Source organism: Lissotriton helveticus, chromosome 5_1 (assembly GCF_964261635.1).
Source record: "Lissotriton helveticus chromosome 5_1, aLisHel1.1, whole genome shotgun sequence".
Taxonomy (NCBI): domain Eukaryota; kingdom Metazoa; phylum Chordata; class Amphibia; order Caudata; family Salamandridae; genus Lissotriton; species Lissotriton helveticus.
In genome coordinates, this window is record NC_136065.1 from 34,122,519 (window position 1) to 34,142,329 (window position 19,811).

The 19,811-nt window shown below is 46.3% G+C and overlaps 1 protein-coding gene across 1 annotated transcript in view; it reads right to left on the reverse strand.

Moving 5' to 3' along the window:
- Positions 1 to 267: 267 nt before the first annotated feature.
- LOC144752369 (E3 ubiquitin-protein ligase TRIM21-like) overlaps positions 268 to 19,811 on the reverse strand; it is a 214,258-nt gene continuing 194,714 nt past the window's right edge. The window contains exon 7 of the mRNA XM_078640304.1: positions 268 to 812. Coding sequence (XP_078496430.1) covers positions 268 to 812 — 545 coding nt within the window. The remainder of the gene's footprint in view (positions 813 to 19,811) is intronic.

Sequence of the window (19,811 nt, forward strand, 5' to 3'; positions counted from 1 at the left end):
GCTGCTGTCAGTCTCTTCACCCCGCACCTCTCTCTCCCCCCCCCGCTGCTGGCAGTCTCTTCACCCCGCACCTCTCTCTCTCTCTCTCTCTCTCTCCCCCGCTGCTGTCAGTCTCTTCACCCCGCACCTCTCTCTCCCCCCCCGCTGCTGGCAGTCTCTTCACCCCGCACCTCTCTCTCTCTCTCTCTCTCTCTCTCTCTCTCCCCCGCTGCTGGCAGTCTCTTCACCCCGCACCTCTCTCTCTCTCTCTCTCCCCCGCTGCTCTCTTCACCCCCGCACTGTCACCGGCAGGACCCGCAGCGCCCCCGCATTCCCCCCTCCCTGGTTGAGATAGGGACTGAAGAGGGGCCGCAGGGTGGGGGGGAAGCGGGCCCCCGAGTAGGTGTAGAGCAGAGACCCGTCATCCGCATTGTAAAAGGAGAGCCGGCCCGCCTCATAGTCCAGGAAGAGACCCACAGCCCTGGGGGGCACACGGGGGGTCAGGAGGGTGGGAGAGGAGGTGAGAGCTTTGTATTCACCATCTCTGAGCCACACTGTCCAGTATCCACGCTCAGGCGCTAGTGTGATATCCCCCTTCCTGCTCACAGCCTCGTCACTCACCCCCAGGTCCCAGGCCGTCTTGTCCCCCACCGCCACCTCCCAGTAATGCCTCCCGGAGCTCAGCCTCTCTCTGCCCAGGACAATGATGACAGGACTGAACCTCTGGGGCGTGTCCGGCAGATCCTGGGCTCTGCCTCCGTTCCTCACGCTCCTTCCGTCCTCGGACAGGACGAGCCAGGGATTCGCAGTGTCCGGGTCCAGGGTCACCGCAGCTGCAAGAGAGAGAGAAGCAGAGGTCAGAGGTCAGCTCATGGCATGGCTCCGAGTCCTAGTGTATCCTGGGGGCAGTGGGGGCACCCCCGGCTCTCGGGTCTTTTAAACAGACCGACCGGTAAGTATCACCTCCTGCTGGGCTCCCACAGGGGTCAATCTCTTTCTGTGACCCTCATCTCTACATGCATTAGATGTCACTGGCACCACGCGTGTGTATTCAGAACTGGCCCCTGAGCTACATCCTTGTATTTTAAAATGAAGAGTTTTACCAGTGTCTGTTTTGTAAAATTCCAAAACGTTATTTCTATTCTGAACTAAGGAATCCCACCCGGTGAAAGGATATGCGTAGAAGTCACAGACTGTGTGAAAACAGCGATTCCAGTTTCAAAACCCGAAATCCAAATACTGTGCTCGTTGATGTGAGCGTCACGAGTGCGGTATCAGATTCCAATCACAAGCATCTCACCCGAGAGGTTACCCCCCCCCCATCAAGAACCCCAGTCTCCACAGCAGTCACACACCCTGAAGGATGAGAGGCGGAGTCCACACACCCTGAAGGATGAGAGGCAGAGTCCACACACCCTGCAGGATGAGAGGCGGAGTCCACACACTCTGAAGGATGAGAAGAGCAGAGTCCAAACACTCTGAAGGATGAGAAGCAGAGTCCACACACCCTGCAGGATGAGAGGCAGAGTCCACACACCCTGAAGGATGAGAGGCAGAGTCCACACACCCTGGAGGATGAGAGGCGGAGTCCACACACCCTGAAGGATGAGAGGCAGAGTCCACACACCCTGAAGGATGAGAGGCAGAGTCCACACACCCTGCAGGATGAGAGGCGGAGTCCACACACCCTGAAGGATGAGAGGCAGAGTCCACACACCCTGGAGGATGAGAGGCAGAGTCCACACACCCTGGAGGATGAGAAGCAGAGTCCACACACTCTGAAGGATGAGAGGCAGAGTCCACACACTCTGAAGGATGAGAGGCAGAGTCCACACACCCTGAAGGATGAGAGGCAGAGTCCACACACCCTGAAGGATGAGAGGCAGAGTCCACACACCCTGAAGGATGAGAGGCAGAGTCCACACACCCTGCAGGATGAGAGGCGGAGTCCACACACCCTGAAGGATGAGAGGCAGAGTCCACACACCCTGAAGGATGAGAGGCAGAGTCCACACACCCTGCAGGATGAGAGGCGGAGTCCACACACCCTGAAGGATGAGGGGCGGAGTCCCCACACCCTGCAGGATGAGAGGCAGAGTCCACACACCATGAAGAAAGAGAGGCAGAGTCCACACACCGTGAAGGATGAGAGGCAGAGTCCACACACTCTGAAGGATGAGAGGCGGAGTCCACACACCCTGAAGGATGAGAGGCGGAGTCCACACACCCTGAAGGATGAGAGGCAGAGTCCACACACCCTGGAGGATGAGAGGCAGAGTCCACACACCCTGGAGGATGAGAGACAGAGTCCACACACCCTGGAGGATGAGAGGCAGAGTCCACACACCCTGAAGGATGAGAGGCAGAGTCCACACACCATGAAGGATGAGAGGCAGAGTCCACACACCCTGAGTTTCTTTAGCACCCACTCTGTAATTCCCCTGTAACCTATATACAAGTGTGTACAAATTATATACTTAACAATATTATCCTCTGAAGAGTTGTGCAGACGTTTCCTTAAGGGAACACTACTACCTAACTCTGCTGCTGCGGTGGGTTAAAGCCTGCTCGGTGGCTGTACCTTCTTCTATCATTTGTTCCACCCCCTTGAGCCTCTAAGGGGTGATGTAAACACAGATACATCTTTGGTGAAACAATTAAGTCGATAAAGGAAAACACTTTTAAGGGTGATGGCGATAGAGAGTGTGGCGCACTGATGACCGGAAAAGATTATCCGGCTCTCTCCGGTTTACGGTGATCTAAGGCAGGGCTTTAAATGGGCCAGTGCTTTAAATGGGTCAGTTCTTCCATAAACCATGGAGCGGAGGGGAGTGCTCTTCTGGGAAAGAGGGTTTTCACTGGAGCTAGTTTGCCTCAAGCTCTCGCCAACCATTCCGTATGTGCAATAGTCCCTTCCTCCGGCCCCACAAACCTTTGGTCTGTGGGTGACTTAAGGAGAGTCTGAAAAGCATTACCATCCACTTTGTTCCAAGCTCTGACCACTACCTGCCTCTTGATCTGTGCTCCTCTTGTGCACTGGTCCCTAAAAGAAATCTTAAATAGAACAGCAGCACGGTCTGTCCAAACAAGAGGGTGTTCCCCAGTGAAGCGGAGAACCGGGTGTTTCGTAAAATCCTATCCAGGGAATGTCCCGCCACATGAGTTGGGCCAGGCACATGTTGCTGGAGGTCTACCCTCTTCATCATATCCATGAGGATCACTGTGTCCAGTTCAGAAGGAAGCTCGAGATAATAATGGAAATCCCAGAGGATAGTGAAAGCATCTTTACAGATGCTATCTTCCAGCAGATTACTAATAGATGTATTAAAGGTATTCCTGGCTCCTGGTGGTCTATAAAGTAAGATACCATTAAAGGTGTGATGGTGTGATAGGGTAAGATTAAAAGATAGAGCTTCACAGGCTGAGCTAGGGTAGATGCCTGCCAGTCCGCCCACTTTCCTTTGAGGCCTATTCAGGGTATGGCATAAAAACCCGGTAGGAGTGGCTTTCACCAGGTCTGGCCCTGGTGCTTCGTCAGTCCAGGTTTCCGTAATGAAGGCCAGTTGTATTTCCCTATTTTCGAGTAGCCTAGCACAGTCAATGCTGTGCTTGACCAGTGATCTTGCATTCAGCTGGATGCAGTTAAAAGCCAGCATTGTATGCCTCGCTTACACTCCACTGGCGTCCTTCTTATGCTTGATGGCTTGGTAGTGAACCTTTGGAAGGGTCACGTTGCAATGCGGACAGGTCATTGAAAACGATGCAGGCTTAACGTTAAAATGAAGGCACATACATTCCGAAACCTTTAACCTCCATGTTTAAATCTATTAACGTTATGGACTATTTAATGGTTTTGTCTGGTGAAGTCCTTGCAGGGTTCCTGGCGCTGAGTGCTGGCAGAGTGTGGACGGGCGTAGATGGGCTTGCATTTGGTGCACCGGCGTGTGCCCGCTGCGCGCACGCGCCAGCCTCGCTACTTATAGCGTGCTAGTAGCCATAAAGCACTTCAACACCTCGTCAGGGTTAGTAAGCGCTACATAAATACAATTGCAGTTTCACCAGACACCAGTGCTAGGCACAAAGAACACCAGTCTCCACAAACAGTCCACAGCCTCTGAATATTGGTAGCCACATTCCACATACTGTGAAGCTCTGGTACAGGAACAAGGCATTCACAAAACCTTCCATTCTACTCTGTTGATGAGCATCACATCCCACCAGACACCAGTGCCAGACACAAAGAACAACAGTCTCCACACAGTTCACAGTGTCTGAATGATGAGAGGCAGATTACACACACAGTGAGAGTCTGGTACAGGAACAAGGCATTCACAACACCTTCCATTCTACTCTATAGATGAGCACCACATCCCACCAGACACCAGTGCCAGACACAAAGAACACCAGTCTCCACAAACAGTCCACAGCCTCTGAATATTGGTAGCCACATTCCACATACTGTGAAGCTCTGGTACAGGAACAAAGCATTCACAAAACCTTCCATTCTACTCTATAGATGAGCATCACATCCCACCAGACACCAGTGCCAGACACAAAGAACAACAGTCTCCACACAGTTCACAGTGTCTGAATGATGAGAGGCAGATTCCACACACAGTGAGAGTCTGGTACAGGAATAAGACCTTCCATTCTGCTCTGTAAATGAGCATAACAGTCCAACTGACAGCAGTGCTAGGCATAAAGGACAACAGCCTACACACAATCCACAGTGTCTGAATGATGAGAGGCAGATTCCACACACAGTGAGAGTCTGGTACAAAAACAAGGCATTGATAACACCTTGAATTTCATCTTACTCTACAGCGAACACCACATCCTACCAGACGTCTTGAGGTGCCCAGCACTGGTGAGTTCTTAGTCTTGTAATACCCTGATGTCACTGAAAGGTTTGATCGGTTGAAGTATTTTCCACACAAGGGAAAGTATTATACACTTTCACAACCCACAGTTCACCAAGCACCAGAAAGGTTTCTTCAGCACGTCCGGCCCATGTGGACTTTAGTGCATTGCATTGTCAGTCATAAAAACACTTTAAAATACAAGTATCATTGTAGGGCACCAAAACTGCTACCAGAAAGAAGCAAGCGTAAAGGGTAAAGAAAGAAGATGAAGTATGCGGGGGCAGTAGAAGAAGGTGTGCAGCTGCACGCGTTCCAGAGTCCAAACATAAACCTTGGGTTTACCACATTTTAACTATTCACCCAAAAATGTATTGGGTCTCTTATAACACTGAAATTCTTTGAAGATAACACATACACCATTGATAATGTATAATAAAGGAATGATTTCCATATTGGATGCTATCACATTGTTTTGAATGGATTCAACATCTAAGCTTTAAAAACTTAAATTTGTATAAAAACTTGGTGCTCCATTACGATGGCGGGCAGGCAAAGTCCGCCCGCCACCGCAACAGCAAATGGGACCGCCCACAATAGGTGCGGCGTGTGAGAAGTTGGCCTGGTATGTAATGCTCACTAGTTCTAGTGATCACCTTGTACCATGCCAAGCAACCCTTATGGTGCAGGTTGTAAAGTCAACCTTATAGACAAGCTATCCTAGGGGTAGCATGGACTAAGCAGTCTTAGGCTAAACTCTGTAAAGGCATGTGAAGCAAGCTGTTTTACCATACACAATCCCCTCGAAAACCAAATGAAAGGACACCACACAGATATATATTGAAAATATATATAGATTTATTTCTAGAAATAACCCTGATACTCTTTATGAGCACAGAAGCAAATGCGTTAAAACAAAACGCAGTTTAAATATACAAAAGTTGCACGAATATGGATGAGCCCTAGGGGCCACCTAAACCATATACTAAAATAGTGGTATAAGAACCACTATGGGGAAAGTGAAGAGGCCTAGGGCCTGGGGAATCGCTGGAGCTGTTCGGGACTAACAGTGATGAAGTCGGGAAAGGCCCGCGGGACTCGGGTGCAGTGCGGAAAGTGCAGGCATTACCAATGCAATGTCAATGGTGCGTAAAAGTTACAAAGTTAGTTATTAAGGAACCTTCCGAGTGACCTAGAAGGATGAAACTTTAGACACAGACACTAGAAGTGTGTACCAGTGTGGGAACACCGTCGGAGCTGAGTTATCTCACCCACAGGAAGCGGGTGCACAGGGTCGAAGTAGTGCCGGGTTTCGTCACGCAGGTCGATAGTGCTTGGAGCTGAAGATGCTGCAGGCGGCTCGATGTGAAGAGTTCCGGTGGATCCAAGGGTGGATCTGAAGAGGTGAAGACCTGAAAGCAGAGGGGACAATGTTCAAAGTCACTAGCCAGTGACTACCGTGGAACCAGGAAGGAACCAGGCAATGTCGGGTGCAAACAGGCGATGTCGTGAAGATTGTCTCTGCAGCCACGTGGATACGAAGAGGTCAAGGACGTCCAGGCGTTGGTCACAAGCTGTCCCACAAAGGCTCTCGCTGATGGGGGTGTCAGCAACTTGATTAAAGCAAACAGGCCTTGGCTAAAGCAAGCCACGCAGGAAGTGATTCAAGCTTCTCACTCGGACCAGCAAGGTCAGAGCGGGTGCTCCTTTTTAGGGGAGCAAGGGCGAGTCTGGAGCAACCAGACCAGTGGTGTAGTTTGTCGTTTTCGTCGCCAAGATGGCCGCTAGCCACGTGGCAAGTGTCCGGGATGGCGCATCGAGTGGCACAGTGCAAAAGGGCCCCACGCAGATTGTGGAGATGCTGGGGGGCTGATCTTCGGTGCAAGGGCTGCTCGAGGTTGGGGCTTCTCAAACCCCAAAGCACAGCATCGAGGGTGCCTCGGGTGCTGCGCAGTCAGCTTCTCGGGGGTCTTTCAAGAGGTCCGGTCCCACGTCTCTCGGTGCCTCCACGGGTCCCTTCTTTGCAGGGACTGTGGATCCGGCTGTGAGATGTCTGGGAGTCTGGGTCTTGTCAGGCTCTGGGCTCGGGCTCCGGTGGGAGGCGGCGGCAAAGCAGATGTCGAGTTGCTGGATGGTGCCTGTGTTCACAGGGTGGCCACTCCTAGGCCACAAGGGAGATGCTCTTCAGTCTTCTGTGCAGCAGAATGTCGAAGTCCAGTCGTCTTCTTAGTTTCAAGTTGATTCAGAATGATCTGAAGTCTCAGGACACAGCTTCCACTCTTATTCCAATTCTGGGGGCCGGATCACCTACTAGGTCCCTCCTCTGGGTGGAACCAGGAAGGGGAGTGGTTACACCCCCTTTCCTTTGTCCAGTTTCGCGCCAGGACTGGGGCAGGAAAGCCCCAACACCGGTTTGAACTGGCCTATGCACAGGGACACCTTGTGTGCCCCAGGCATGTCTGATTCTATTCAGCCCTGTCCTACCCAATACACAAAATCCTGTCTGGGGTGGTGCTAGCACCTCCCAAGGCAGGAAACCCTTTGTCCTAGCTGCCCTCGCTGGAAGGACTCCCAGCAACAGGAGGTCAGACTTGTGTCTGTGGTGGCAGCATCCATTTAGTGATGCTGAGGCTCTGTTTAACTTTAACCGGGGTTCAGGTTAGGTACATGTAGTGTCCCTCTAGAAGGGTGGAATGCTACCCCCGTCGCCAGAACTGGCGAGTGGGTAGTATTCTAATTCGTATGACACCTTGCTCGACATGTTTTGATAAAGCCAAACCCAAGATAGCATTTAACCGCGAGGATTATAATGCACTTAAGAGTATATGGTATGGCAGTATCATGAAACAGCTAAAGGACATGGTTCCGAAAGCTGCAGACAGGCTCAGCTCATGCCAGAGCACCATCTCACATATTTCCAAGCACTCTGCCTCCAGGATTGATGAGGCCTTCCATAGGAGTGGCTGATAGGAACATATGTGTCCATTTTAGGTTAGGTATAGGCATACTACACCTAAGTAAGGGGTGGTTACACCGACTTACCCCAGCTGAGTGATCAGCCAGTTGTGTCAAATATGGAGGCCAGGGGTGGCACAATACGTGCTGAAGCCCCTGGTAGGCCTTGGAAGCACCTATGCCCTGGGTACCTGGGTACACTGTTACAGGGGCCAATAAGGTGAACCAGTTCCAATTTCGTTATGCACCTAAAGTGCATGGGTTACAATTTAGAGAGAGAACAGCAGGCTGTGGGTCTGATTAGCAGGCCCATAGCCACATTAAGTCATAAACCAGTGAAGCAAAAAGCAAAAATTTGGGGTGACCATAGGATAGCAGACACTTCTGTGGTTCTGGGGGTTCTGAACCTGTGTTTTAAATGTCATGATTCTGTTATGAATTTGGTATCAGAGAACCGCAAATGATGAATGCGTTATTCATGAGTATTTTCATCATGTTACACCAATGGATTCACTGTACATTTGAAGGTTTTGTATTGAACACTTGGGTTTCATCTTGTAAATAGCAGCCATGTTATTCGTTGCCCTTACAGTAGGCTCTCCCCATGGCAGAGCAAGCATTTAAAGGACATAACCTTAGCATGGGTTTGTGCTGACTTCTGCATGACCTGACGACAGCTGACCCTGTTGCTTGAGGCTAACCTCCCAAGCCAGTTCCTTGTTCAGCAGCTGGCGCAATAAAGTTCAAAGAGCAGGACATGTTCTATCTTTTATGGCACTGTTCCCACCGCTCCTATCTCCGTCCCATCTGTTGCTGGCTTTCCTTTAAGACTTGTTTATCGATCTAGTTGAAGGTTTTATGGTGGGTTTGTCCGGCCTGATTGAACAGGAAACCAAGCATGTGTGCGATCCTTTTTTTAGCCTGGACTTATCTTGAAAGTGATGCTTTGTGTGCACGTCCTGGGAGTGACTAATAATAATAAGGAATGTGTGTGCCTAGAGCACAATTTTCTGTATAAAAGGCCTGTGCGAGGCCATGCAGGCAGACTCCCTCATTCAGTTGCTTTAAGAGTGGCTGGGCGACGGAGCCTCACAATTAATAATAATAAAGATGTCTTTTCATATTTCAGATTCTGTGTTGATTTCTTTGCCACTTTTGAATGGACTACTTATTGGTAAGACCCCTGAGAAGGAGTATTGTAAATATTTGGTTTCTTCAGTTGGCGCCCAACGTGGGGCCTCATCATGAAGTGATTACCTGGAGGAGAGATTTTTCAGAGAACAGAATTCTGCTGGGGAAGGCAAGACAGAAATCTACTAAAGAGGTACTCTGTGCACGGAGGTTCTGGGGGATTCTCTGTCTTAGCGGCCCAGTATATTTTTGATTTTTCTGACTTAAAACTCTCCAAAAGATGTCACTCCTGACTGAGCAACCCTTTTTGGCGTAAGTTTTTTAAAGAGACTGTTAGTGCAGTTAGAAATTGGCAGTTAGAATTTGGAGAACTATTTGTTTGCTACAGCTTTGATAAGTATTTGTGGGTCGCTCCCAGTTAGCTTTGTGGTTCCGTTTTAGGAACATTTGTTTCAAATTTGTGAACTTGGCATCTGTTTGACATTTGCTTTGTACTTTGAAACTTGGCCTTTGTTGAAACTTGGTTGTTTAATTTAAGTGGGTTGCTCCCAGTCCTTAGTAGTTCTTTGTTTGGTTCTTTGTATTATTTGAAGATTGCAATATTCAATAACCGAGGGTTTGCATATTTGCAAATGTATCGATGGAGATAACCCCTTGAAGTTTGATGCTGGATTAGTGAGCTATAAGATGCCTGATCTTAGCAAATTTGGAGCTTTGTATTGGCCAACTTTGTATACGCTTGAATTAGCCGGTTTATCTAAATAGGTTAGGTTTACAAACATATTTCTTCCTTGGTGATTTTGTATCCCCAGAGAACTAAAATATGTCATAATACATAACAAGGATCCTTTGCTCTGTGTAATTTTATGAATGGATATGCAGAACGATTTTTGGTGTTCTGCCAGCTGCAGCTAGTGAATTGAGTGTATTTTTTGGTTTTTACACTGTTGAGCAGTGTTTCTTGTGAATATGACTTACAGCTACGTATAGTCCGGACTGTCCTGTTTTCGTCCTGAGTGTTGATTTGTGGGTTTCAATGTGTGTTTGAATGCGTGGTTAAAATGTGTGTTTACATGTCTATTTTGTTTGTGAGTTTTGTTGTACATTGCGACGGCGCGATTTACAAGAAATGGTTAGAGGGCGCTGTATTGTGTTTCCTAAATGTTTTCAACACTTTCTGTTTATGTCTGAAATGAGCTCAATGTGTGTGGTTCACATTTAATGGATATAAATAAGGCCCCAGCCAAAAACGAAATTACATGTTTTTGCAGAAATAAATACATTTACAGCGTTTTCACTTAAATGCACTGTATTAAATGTTCACAGGCAAAACGTTTTTAGCTGCAGTATATTTGCATAGGAATGTTTCTTCAGCCAGCATTTTTTTGTAGTTAAACACGGGTGGAATTTTGCATGACGGCCCTTTTACATGACAGAGGCCCTAAAAGTGACGCAGAATGTGACGCTTTTTAAATTAGGCATATGCGCTCAGGTTTGTGAGTTAATGCATCTCAATAAGAGGCAAGGGATGTAGCGGGCTCTTATATGTAAAACAATCACAAACAGAAATAATTGGGTTTTATTAGAAGACAAAAATTATTAAATATGGAAAAATAATTAATAAAAATTAGTGCTACCAAAATCGTTTTTTAATATTTATAAAGCTTAGCACTCATACTATGACCTCTTAGCATTAAAATGTGATTTACGTTATGTTGCATCACTAAAATGACAAGAATTCATGTGTATAAATTCGCTTGCCATAGGCGCAAGCAAGCTCATTTTTATAACGTATAAATTATTATTTTAACATACCTAACTCATGGATTATGTAATAGACTTTCTAGTAATTCATATTCTGCAAAAAGATTGTAGGATGCTCATTTTTTAATGCCCAAAATAAGAAAGTCGATTTTGAGTACATTCACTGTTTAAACTGCAGGAAGAGGTGTGGCGCCGCGGCCAGGGCGACTGACGCTGGAATCTGGGGACCACGGTTCGATCCCCGGCTCCGGCGGCAGGTTAGCCCAGCACCATGTGACTCTGGGCAATAGCTTGCTTAATCTTCCCGATGGCCCCCAGCGCCTAGAGACCCTTACGGGTGATTGTGCGCTTTACAAATGTGGACTTTTTTTTTTTGCTTTCCTTAAAGTGTCTCAGCCTTAAGCAAATGCATGCATTTAGGTTTTGATATAAGGTTGTGCTTTCTTGTGATTCAGTGGGTTAATGTGCCATTACACAGGCTTGTTTTAATATAAGGATTGGAGGTTCTATCTTCAAGCTAGGCCTACGGAAAGTTTGCTTATTTAACACTGATGAAGTGTGTGCCATAGGATTGCAACAAGTAATTACTCCAAAAAAAAAAAAACTGGTCTGTGTGTCTTTAGCTTTTGAGACAAATTGACAGTGAATGTAGTCTAATAATATGGGAATAGTGATAATTTTAGCGCCTAAAAAGAGAAATTATTTTTTTAAATAGCTTGAATTATTGCAGATTAGATCCAGCCTACTGGCTTTGTCAGCTCCACTGTGGCAGAGGCCGGGGGCTGGGAGAATTTGCAACAGCTGGCTCAGGCACTCGCTGAGATGTTCTCTTTTAAGTGTTTCCCCATAAATTATGGAGAAGGCCCCTCGTGTGTTGCCATTTACAGCCTCTTAATTAGGCCTTTGTTTCCGAGGAATGCAGAATGACCTCTCTGAACGGCTGCTAAGGGTGAGGTTTCTGGTTTCACCGTGGTAACATGAAGGACCTTGATTTAAACGGGGAGATGAAAAGGGGTTTCTTTACACATCGTGTTAAATGCTTGGCAGGACTGCTACATTGTGTTTCCACGTTAAGGAAAATAATGTTTGCTAACTGTGTTTATTTTACAGAAAACGAAATGATGCATCCAGTCTTAGATAAAAATAACATGCAGCCTTTTTCACACAATTTTGAAGGTTATAGGCCTAGTTAAAGAAATTGCTCATTAAAAATAACATGCATATGGAGTATCAGTGTAACAATTTCTTTTAGAACGATAAGAATAAGGTGGTTTTATGTTGAGAAGTCACGGTTAAGTGATGTAAAATATTTCTGTGTCTCTTCCAATGTGTTTTTTGGTGTTGTGTATTTTTCTGCTTTTTGCCAACAGATTGTTTATGGATTGTTCTTAAGAGGAGAAGACACGTGAGTTTGGCTAATTGACAAAAGATGTGTTTTTGCGTCATTTCTTTAACAGCAAGAAATGTACATGTTTCTGTTTGAGGTATTTACAGCTGTCATAACATATTATATTTGACAATGGACCTACAACTGCGTTGTGCTCAATGTCAAACGGTGGGAGTTTGGACCTGACAATTTAGACAGGCCCAAATATTGGGTTTTTGGCTGCAGGTTTAAAGGGCATAAAATACACATGCCATGGTGCTGCATTTTTGTATGTTTTGTTTATGTTGTTACCATCATAAGTTCTCCTGTGTTCTGAAGAGGTCCGTATGACGATATGTACCGCTACACAATTATTGGATGAATTTGGAATAATGATACATTTCACAGATATGGTTTGTATACTGTGAGGAATAATGGCAGCACTTTTACCAGTGCATGCCTACCTTTGGCTATACATTTGGCTGTATTAAAAAAAAAAGAACTAAACAAATATAACAGGTTCAAAGTGTATCACCTGATGTTACGTACTGCACATTCCCTTAAAGGAATAGGCAGCCCTAAATTGTTATGTATCCTTGATTGGACCTAAGGATAGAATTATAGATCTGTGACTCACGGTGACCTAATTTTTATATTGCGTTATTTAATCATGTTTTGTTTCCCAAATAGCATATGGCTTTGTCCCTTGAAAGGAAGCCAGGTTTCATTTTTCCTCTCCCTGAAGAGAGAACAGGAACATAGAATTAGAATTTGTGTAACTTTGGTCTTTTGTGTATTCCCCGTTCTCTTGGTGCTGTGTTACATGCCTGAGGCACCCAAGCAAACTCTTGTTCTTCCTATAGATTTTTCTTTTGTTGTTCCGCCCCTGACCAATGTCGCATTATGCTTAGTTATTAGGCATTTTAGTTGTGTCCTAATTCCATTTCCCCTTTTCCCATATTCCTTTCACCAGTCAGCCCATTTATTATTATGGGTGTATTGTTTATGTGCACACTTCTAGACTGTAGTTATGTATTAGGGACCCCCCATGTTATGTAAAATGTTTTTTTTTTCAGACTGACTGTCAAGGTAGTGATAGGCTGGTTCCAATGTCTATTTTTAATTTTTCAGCTCTCTTGTGTTCCTGCTGCTTTAATTTTTCGGTGGGATTAGAAATACCAAGACTTTCTAGTGTTTGTTCTTTGTCTTCACATTTGATCATTAGCCTTTTGTATTGCATAGTGCACTTAATGCACATTTTTAAGGGACTTTTCTTCATGTCCTTGATAATATGAATGATGTTATTTTTCTATTCGAGATGTTCTAGATAAGGAATTTAGGAACACCTAGGCTTAGTCATTGAGGGAACATATGTATTTACCCCATTAGATAATGCCACTGTGTGAGGAAATTCATTTTGATAGAATTCCTGTGTAGCTATAGATGACAGAGAATGATGAAAAGAACATAACTGAAGATTCTAAAGATACTGTTTTGCCCTTTGCCTTTGCTCTTGTATTTTATGCTCATGGCACATTGTCACTCCCTTGCAGATTGCAGGTCCCCTGCTTGCCAGTCCTTTTGTTAAAACACATGAACTATTTTTTGTGCTCGATTTGAAGGAAACTAACAATTGTGTTACATATCCTACATCACTAGGGTCCTGCTGGATCTTCCAGAGTCAAAGGAAGAGTGATTCCCTGCAGACCTGTGATCAACACTAAGCTCACACTCCATCAGTGACCGCTCTAAGATGAACAGATTTCCTGGCTCTACACTTCTTGCAAACAAGGAAGTCGCGAAGCTGGACAACGATCATCAGCGCAACATCAGTGATACCTCCACAGCAAGGCATTTGATTTGCGAAAGGCGTTGCAGAAGAAAGGAGGAGCTGATTCGTTTATTTGTTGTTTGGGCTCTGTACCTGTTATGTGCTGGAAAACCTCTGTCAGTGTACATTCCCTTGAGCCCTTGGCCCGAGTTTTGGCCACATTCACACTTCTTGCTTTGCACCAGTGGAAAGGCAGTGCACCCGAGCATCCACGTTTGGAAAAAGGCATTGCATTCTGATGCCCAGGAGAGAGCAGCTTGAGCGTCCTCTGACACTAAATGATGAGTGTTGGAGTTTGAAAGTGCTGCTGATTTGCTGAAGGAGTTTTCTTAACAGTGCTTGGATCTGCACTAGATGCTTTGTGCCCCTGATTAATGAAGAGCGCATCATTTGTAGTGTCTGCCACAAAGAAGAGACACTGGTGCATTGTTTTTAGACATTGAGACTTTCGAGTGAGCTGTGAGTGTTTTCCCCGGACGGCACTCCAACTAAACAGTATTGTCTCCTCATGAAAGGCCTGATTTGAAGAGGCCCAACGCGAAGAAAACACTGGAAGTGGATTTGATGGACTTTGGGTATTTTCTGTGAGCTTGTATAGACTTGAAGTTTGGAAACTAATTTTTGCTGCTTTGCTGGCATTGTTTTAAAGTACTATTCTGTTTAGTAAAAGCAGAATAAAGTCCACTCTCTGTGGAAGAGTATTCCCTTCTCATCTGAGAGCATTGATCAGGAACACCATTGTTTCACTTAAAAGTATAATGAATTACTGAAATGCATAGGAAGCTATATAAAACGTTATTAGAAAATTCTAGGATTTGCTTTCTGCTTAGGATTGTGCAAGTATTTCACATTTGACTTTTTGTTGTTCTTTTTCTCTTGCTGAATTATATTATGGTTTTTTGTTAAATTTTTGATTGGTTACCATTTGCCAGTTGCAGGGTCACGTAGGAGTACCAACGGTTCAGTTTGTGACCTGAGTAGTGGCAGTAGGCCTGCAGGACCTGCAGTGTCCCTATGACCTGCTAATAATCATAGCTGAAGTACTCTACCAAGATTGCGTGAGCGACATTAGAAAATGGAGATTGTATTGAGGAATGACGATAAAAAGCAAGAGATGAAAAAACAGACATTATAGAATATTGTTCTCTAAGTGCGGTATAGCTCTATCTATTTTAATACTTTTATGTATTTTATTGGCTACTATATTTTGGTTTGTTTCCTCCTACACAATTGACGTCTGCACCAACTTCCCAACGTACTCTTTCTTTTTCTACTGTTTCTTCACATGAGCTTCATATTTTACCTGAACATGAACTGGTTTGGTCAGAGTTTACTGATAATTCCTTTTGTACAGTATTTACGTCAACACCAGCTAGTGATGAATATAGACATGGACTCGGATTTAGCATGAGTATAGGTTATTGCCTATGTAAGGGCAAAAGGATGCTCTGTGGTTCTGGGGGTTCTGAACCTGTGTTTTAAATGTCATGATTCTGTTATGAATTTGGTATCAGAGAACCGCAAATGATGAATGCGTTATTCATGAGTATTTTCATCATGTTACACCAATGGATTCACTGTACATTTGAAGGTTTTGTATTGAACACTTGGGTTTCATCTTGTAAATAGCAGCCATGTTATTCGTTGCCCTTACAGTAGGCTCTCCCCATGGCAGAGCAAGCATTTAAAGGACATAACCTTAGCATGGGTTTGTGCTGACTTCTGCATGACCTGACGACAGCTGACCCTGTTGCTTGAGGCTAACCTCCCAAGCCAGTTCCTTGTTCAGCAGCTGGCGCAATAAAGTTCAAAGAGCAGGACATGTTCGATCTTTTATGGCACTGTTCCCACCGCTCCTATCTCCGTCCCATCTGTTGCTGGCTTTCCTTTAAGACTTGTTTATCGATCTAGTTGAAGGTTTTATGGTGGGTTTGTCCGGCCTGATTGAACAGGAAACCAAGCATGTGTGCGATCCTTTTTTTAGCCTGGACTTATCTTGAAAGTGATGCTTTGTGTGCACGTCCTGGGAGTGACTAATAATAATAAGGAATGTGTGTGCCTAGAGCACAATTTTCTGTATAAAAGGCCTGTGCGAGGCCATGCAGGCAGACTCCCTCATTCAGTTGCTTTAAGAGTGGCTGGGCGACAGAGCCTCACAATTAATAATAATAAAGATGTCTTTTCATATTTCAGATTCTGTGTTGATTTCTTTGCCACTTTTGAATGGACTACTTATTGGTAAGACCCCTGAGAAGGAGTATTGTAAATATTTGGTTTCTTCACTACTCTCCTACACAACCCCCCCCCCCCCAAACGCAGGGACATTAGACTAACCTTGACCAGTTGTGTCTTCATGTTCTAAGTGGAAGTACCTGGAGAGACCATCTGCATTGCCATGGTCAGTCCCTGGGCGGTGCTCCGCTGTAAAGTCCATCCCCTGTAGGGAAATGGACCACCTGAGCAGTTTGGGGTTTTCACCCTTCATCTGATTAAGCCATAAGAGGGGCTTACGGTCGGTCTGAATCTTGAAGTGAGTGCCAAACAAGTATGGTCTCAGCTTCTTCAGGACCCACACCTAAGAAAAGGCCTCCCTCTCAATGGCTGACCATCGTTTCTCTCTGGGGGTCAGCCTTCTGCTAATGAAAGCAATGGGCTGGTCTTGACCATCTACATTAAGTTGTGAAAGCACAGCTCCCACTCCCAACTCAGAAGCATCTGTTTGGACAATAAACTCTCTTGAGTAGTCAGGACTCTTCAGGATAGGTGCAGAGCACATGGCCTTCTTCAGGTCATCAAATGCCTTTTGACAGCTTACTGTCCACTGAACCTTTTTGGGCATCTTCTTAGATGTCAGATCATTAAGATGAGTCACAATGGACCCATAGCTCTTAACAAACTTCCTGTAGTACCCAGTCAGGCCCCAGAAAGCTCTGACCTGAGTCTGGGTAGTTGGAGGAGCCCAGTCCTTTATGGTCTGAATCTTACTCTCCAGTGGTTGAACTTGGCCTCCACCCACAAGGTGGCCCAAGTACACACCCTTACTCTGCCCTATCTGGCACTTGGTTGCCTTGATAGTGAGGCCTGCCTTTTGCAGAGCCTCTAGCACTTCCTTCAGGTGGACCAGGTGATCCTCCCAGGTGGAGCTAAAGACAGCAATATAGTCGAGATATGCTGCACAAAAGTCATCCAACCCAGTAAGGACTTGATTCACCAACCTTTGGAAGGTGGCAGATGCATTTTTCAAACCAAAGGGCATCACCACAAACTGATAATGCCCACTGGGGGTAGAAAATGCTGTCTTGGCTTTAGACTCCTCAGCTAACCTGATTTGCCAGTAGCCAGCTGTCAAGTCAAATGTGCTCAAATACTTGGCAGAAGCCAATTTGTCTATGAGCTCATCTGCTCTTGGAATTGGGTGTGCATCTGTCCTGGTGACAGCATTGAGTCCTCTGTAATCCACACAGAACCTCATCTCTCTCTTTCCATCTTTGGTGTGAGGTTTGGGGACCAGAACCACTGGGCTAGCCCAGGGGCTCTCTGAAGGCTCAATGACACCTAACTCCAGCATCTTTTGCACCTCAGCCTTGATACAGTCTCTGACATGGTCAGGCTGCCGGTAAATTTTGTTCTTTACAGGACGACTATCACCAGTGTCCACCACATGGGTACACCAGTTAGTCTGACTGGGTGTCAGGGAGAACATATGTCGATATGACTACAAAACCTGTCTGCAGTCATGTTGCTGATGTTCAGTGAGGCTGCCATCTAAGGCCACACCATCAACTGAGCCATCCTCAGGATTCTGAGTCAGCAGGTCTGGGAGAGGGTCACTCTCTTCCTCCTGCCCCTCATCTGTAGCCATGAGCAAGCCCATGTCTCTCCTGTCAACATATGCTTTCAGCCTGTTAACATGGAGCACCCTGTGGGGGCTCCTGGGAGTTCCTAGGTCCACCAAGTAGGTAACCTCTCCCTTCTTTTCAAGAATTGTTTGGGGTCCAGACCATTTGTCTTGGAGTGCTGCTGGGGCCACCGGCTCCAACACCCATACCTTCTGTCTAGGCTGGTACTCAGTCAGGACAGCCTTTTGGTCATGCCAGGCTTTCTGTAATTCCTGGCTAGCCTCAAGGTTTTTGGATGCCTTCTCCATATACTCAGCCATCCTGGAGCGGAGACCAAGTACATAGTCCACTATGTGTCTTGCTTGGGCTTTTTGAGAGGTAACTTCCCTCCTTCCCTCACCAGATATAGGGGTCCTCTTACAGGGTGCCCAAACAACAACTCAAATGGGCTGAAGCCAACCCCCTTTTGTGGGACCTTTCTGTAAGCAAACAGAAGGCAGGGCAGAAGGATATCCCATCTTCGCCTGAGCTTTTCAGGTAATCCTTTGATCATGCCCTTTAGGGTCTTGTTAAATCTTTCAACAAGACCATTGCACTGTGGATGATAGGGAGTGGTGAACTTGTAGTTGACACCACATTCCTTCCACATAGCTGTCAAGTATCCTGACATGAAGTTTGTACCTCTATCAGATATTACCTCCTTAGGAAACCCCACTCTGGAGAAAACTCCAAGTAAGGCCCTGGCCATAACAGGAGCTGTTGTGGTCCTAAGTGGAATTGCCTCTGGGTACCTGGTGGCATGGTCCACCACCACCAGTATGAATCTGTGCCCAGATGCTGTAGGGGGATCCATTGGTCCAACAATGTCAATCCCTACCCTTTCAAAGGGCACCCTCACCACAGGTAGTGGTATCAGGGGGGCCTTTGTGGTACCACCTGCTTTGCCACTTGCTTGGCAGGTTACACAGGAGCGACAAAACTCCTTTGTATCTTCTGACATGTGAGGCCAGTGAAAGTGACAGACAAGTCTGTCCCATGTTTTGTTCTGGCCTAGGTGTCCTGCTAAGAGAATATCGTGTGCCAAGGTAAGAAGGAAGCCCCTAAATTGCAGAGGTATGACCAACCTCCTGGTTGTACCAGGCTTGGGGTCTCGACCCTCCGAATAAAGGAGCCCATCATCCCAATAAATGTTATGGGTACCTTGAGCATTCCCAGCAGCCTCAGCAGCAGCCTGCTGTCTGAGGGGTTCAAGAGAAGGACAGGATAACTGAGCCTGCCCCAAGTCTGCCCTAGAAGGTCCCCCTGTCCCCAGAAACTCAACCTGATCAGGTTCAAGCTCTATAGGGACAGTTCCTTCAGGGGTCTCAGAATCATCTTCCTGTGAAGGCTGATCCTCACTTGTAGGCATTTGGGAAGGCACAGCCTTTACCCTCCTGTTCCTTGTCTTGGGAGGTACTTGGTCCATTGTTCCAGGATCCAAGACCTGAGGTTCAGAGAGGCACTTTTTGGCCTGTGACCTGGTCACAGCAAGGACATGTGATGATATCCCTAACATCTCTGCATGAGTCCTGTACTCAACTTCTGACCATAGAGAGCTCTCCAGGTCATTGCCCAACAAACATTCTACTGGGAGATCAGCACTAACCACAACTCTTTTTAGGCCAGTTACCCCTCCCCAGGAAAAGTTAACAATTGCCACACTATGTGTAGTAGTGACATTGCTGGCATTGGTCACCAGGTAATTATCACCTGGTATGTACTGTCCAGGGTCCACAAAGCTAGGCGTCACCATAGTGACACTGGCACATGTGTCCCTGTATGCTTGAGCCACTCTTTCATTAATCAAAGGTGTCTGTCTGTACTTGCCCAAATTATTGGGACTGACAGTAGGGGAAAAATCAATCTCCCCATCACAAATCAGAACAGCCTGTGTGGGGATTCTGACTAGGACGGAATCTCCCTCAGTTCCCAAGGTGATACCCACTACCCCCTTAGTCTGTGGACCAACACTGCCAACTGTACTAGTGGGTGCAGGGGCCTTAGGGGCTGCAGTGTTGGGGGCTCCACCCTTTTTACAATCACTTGTC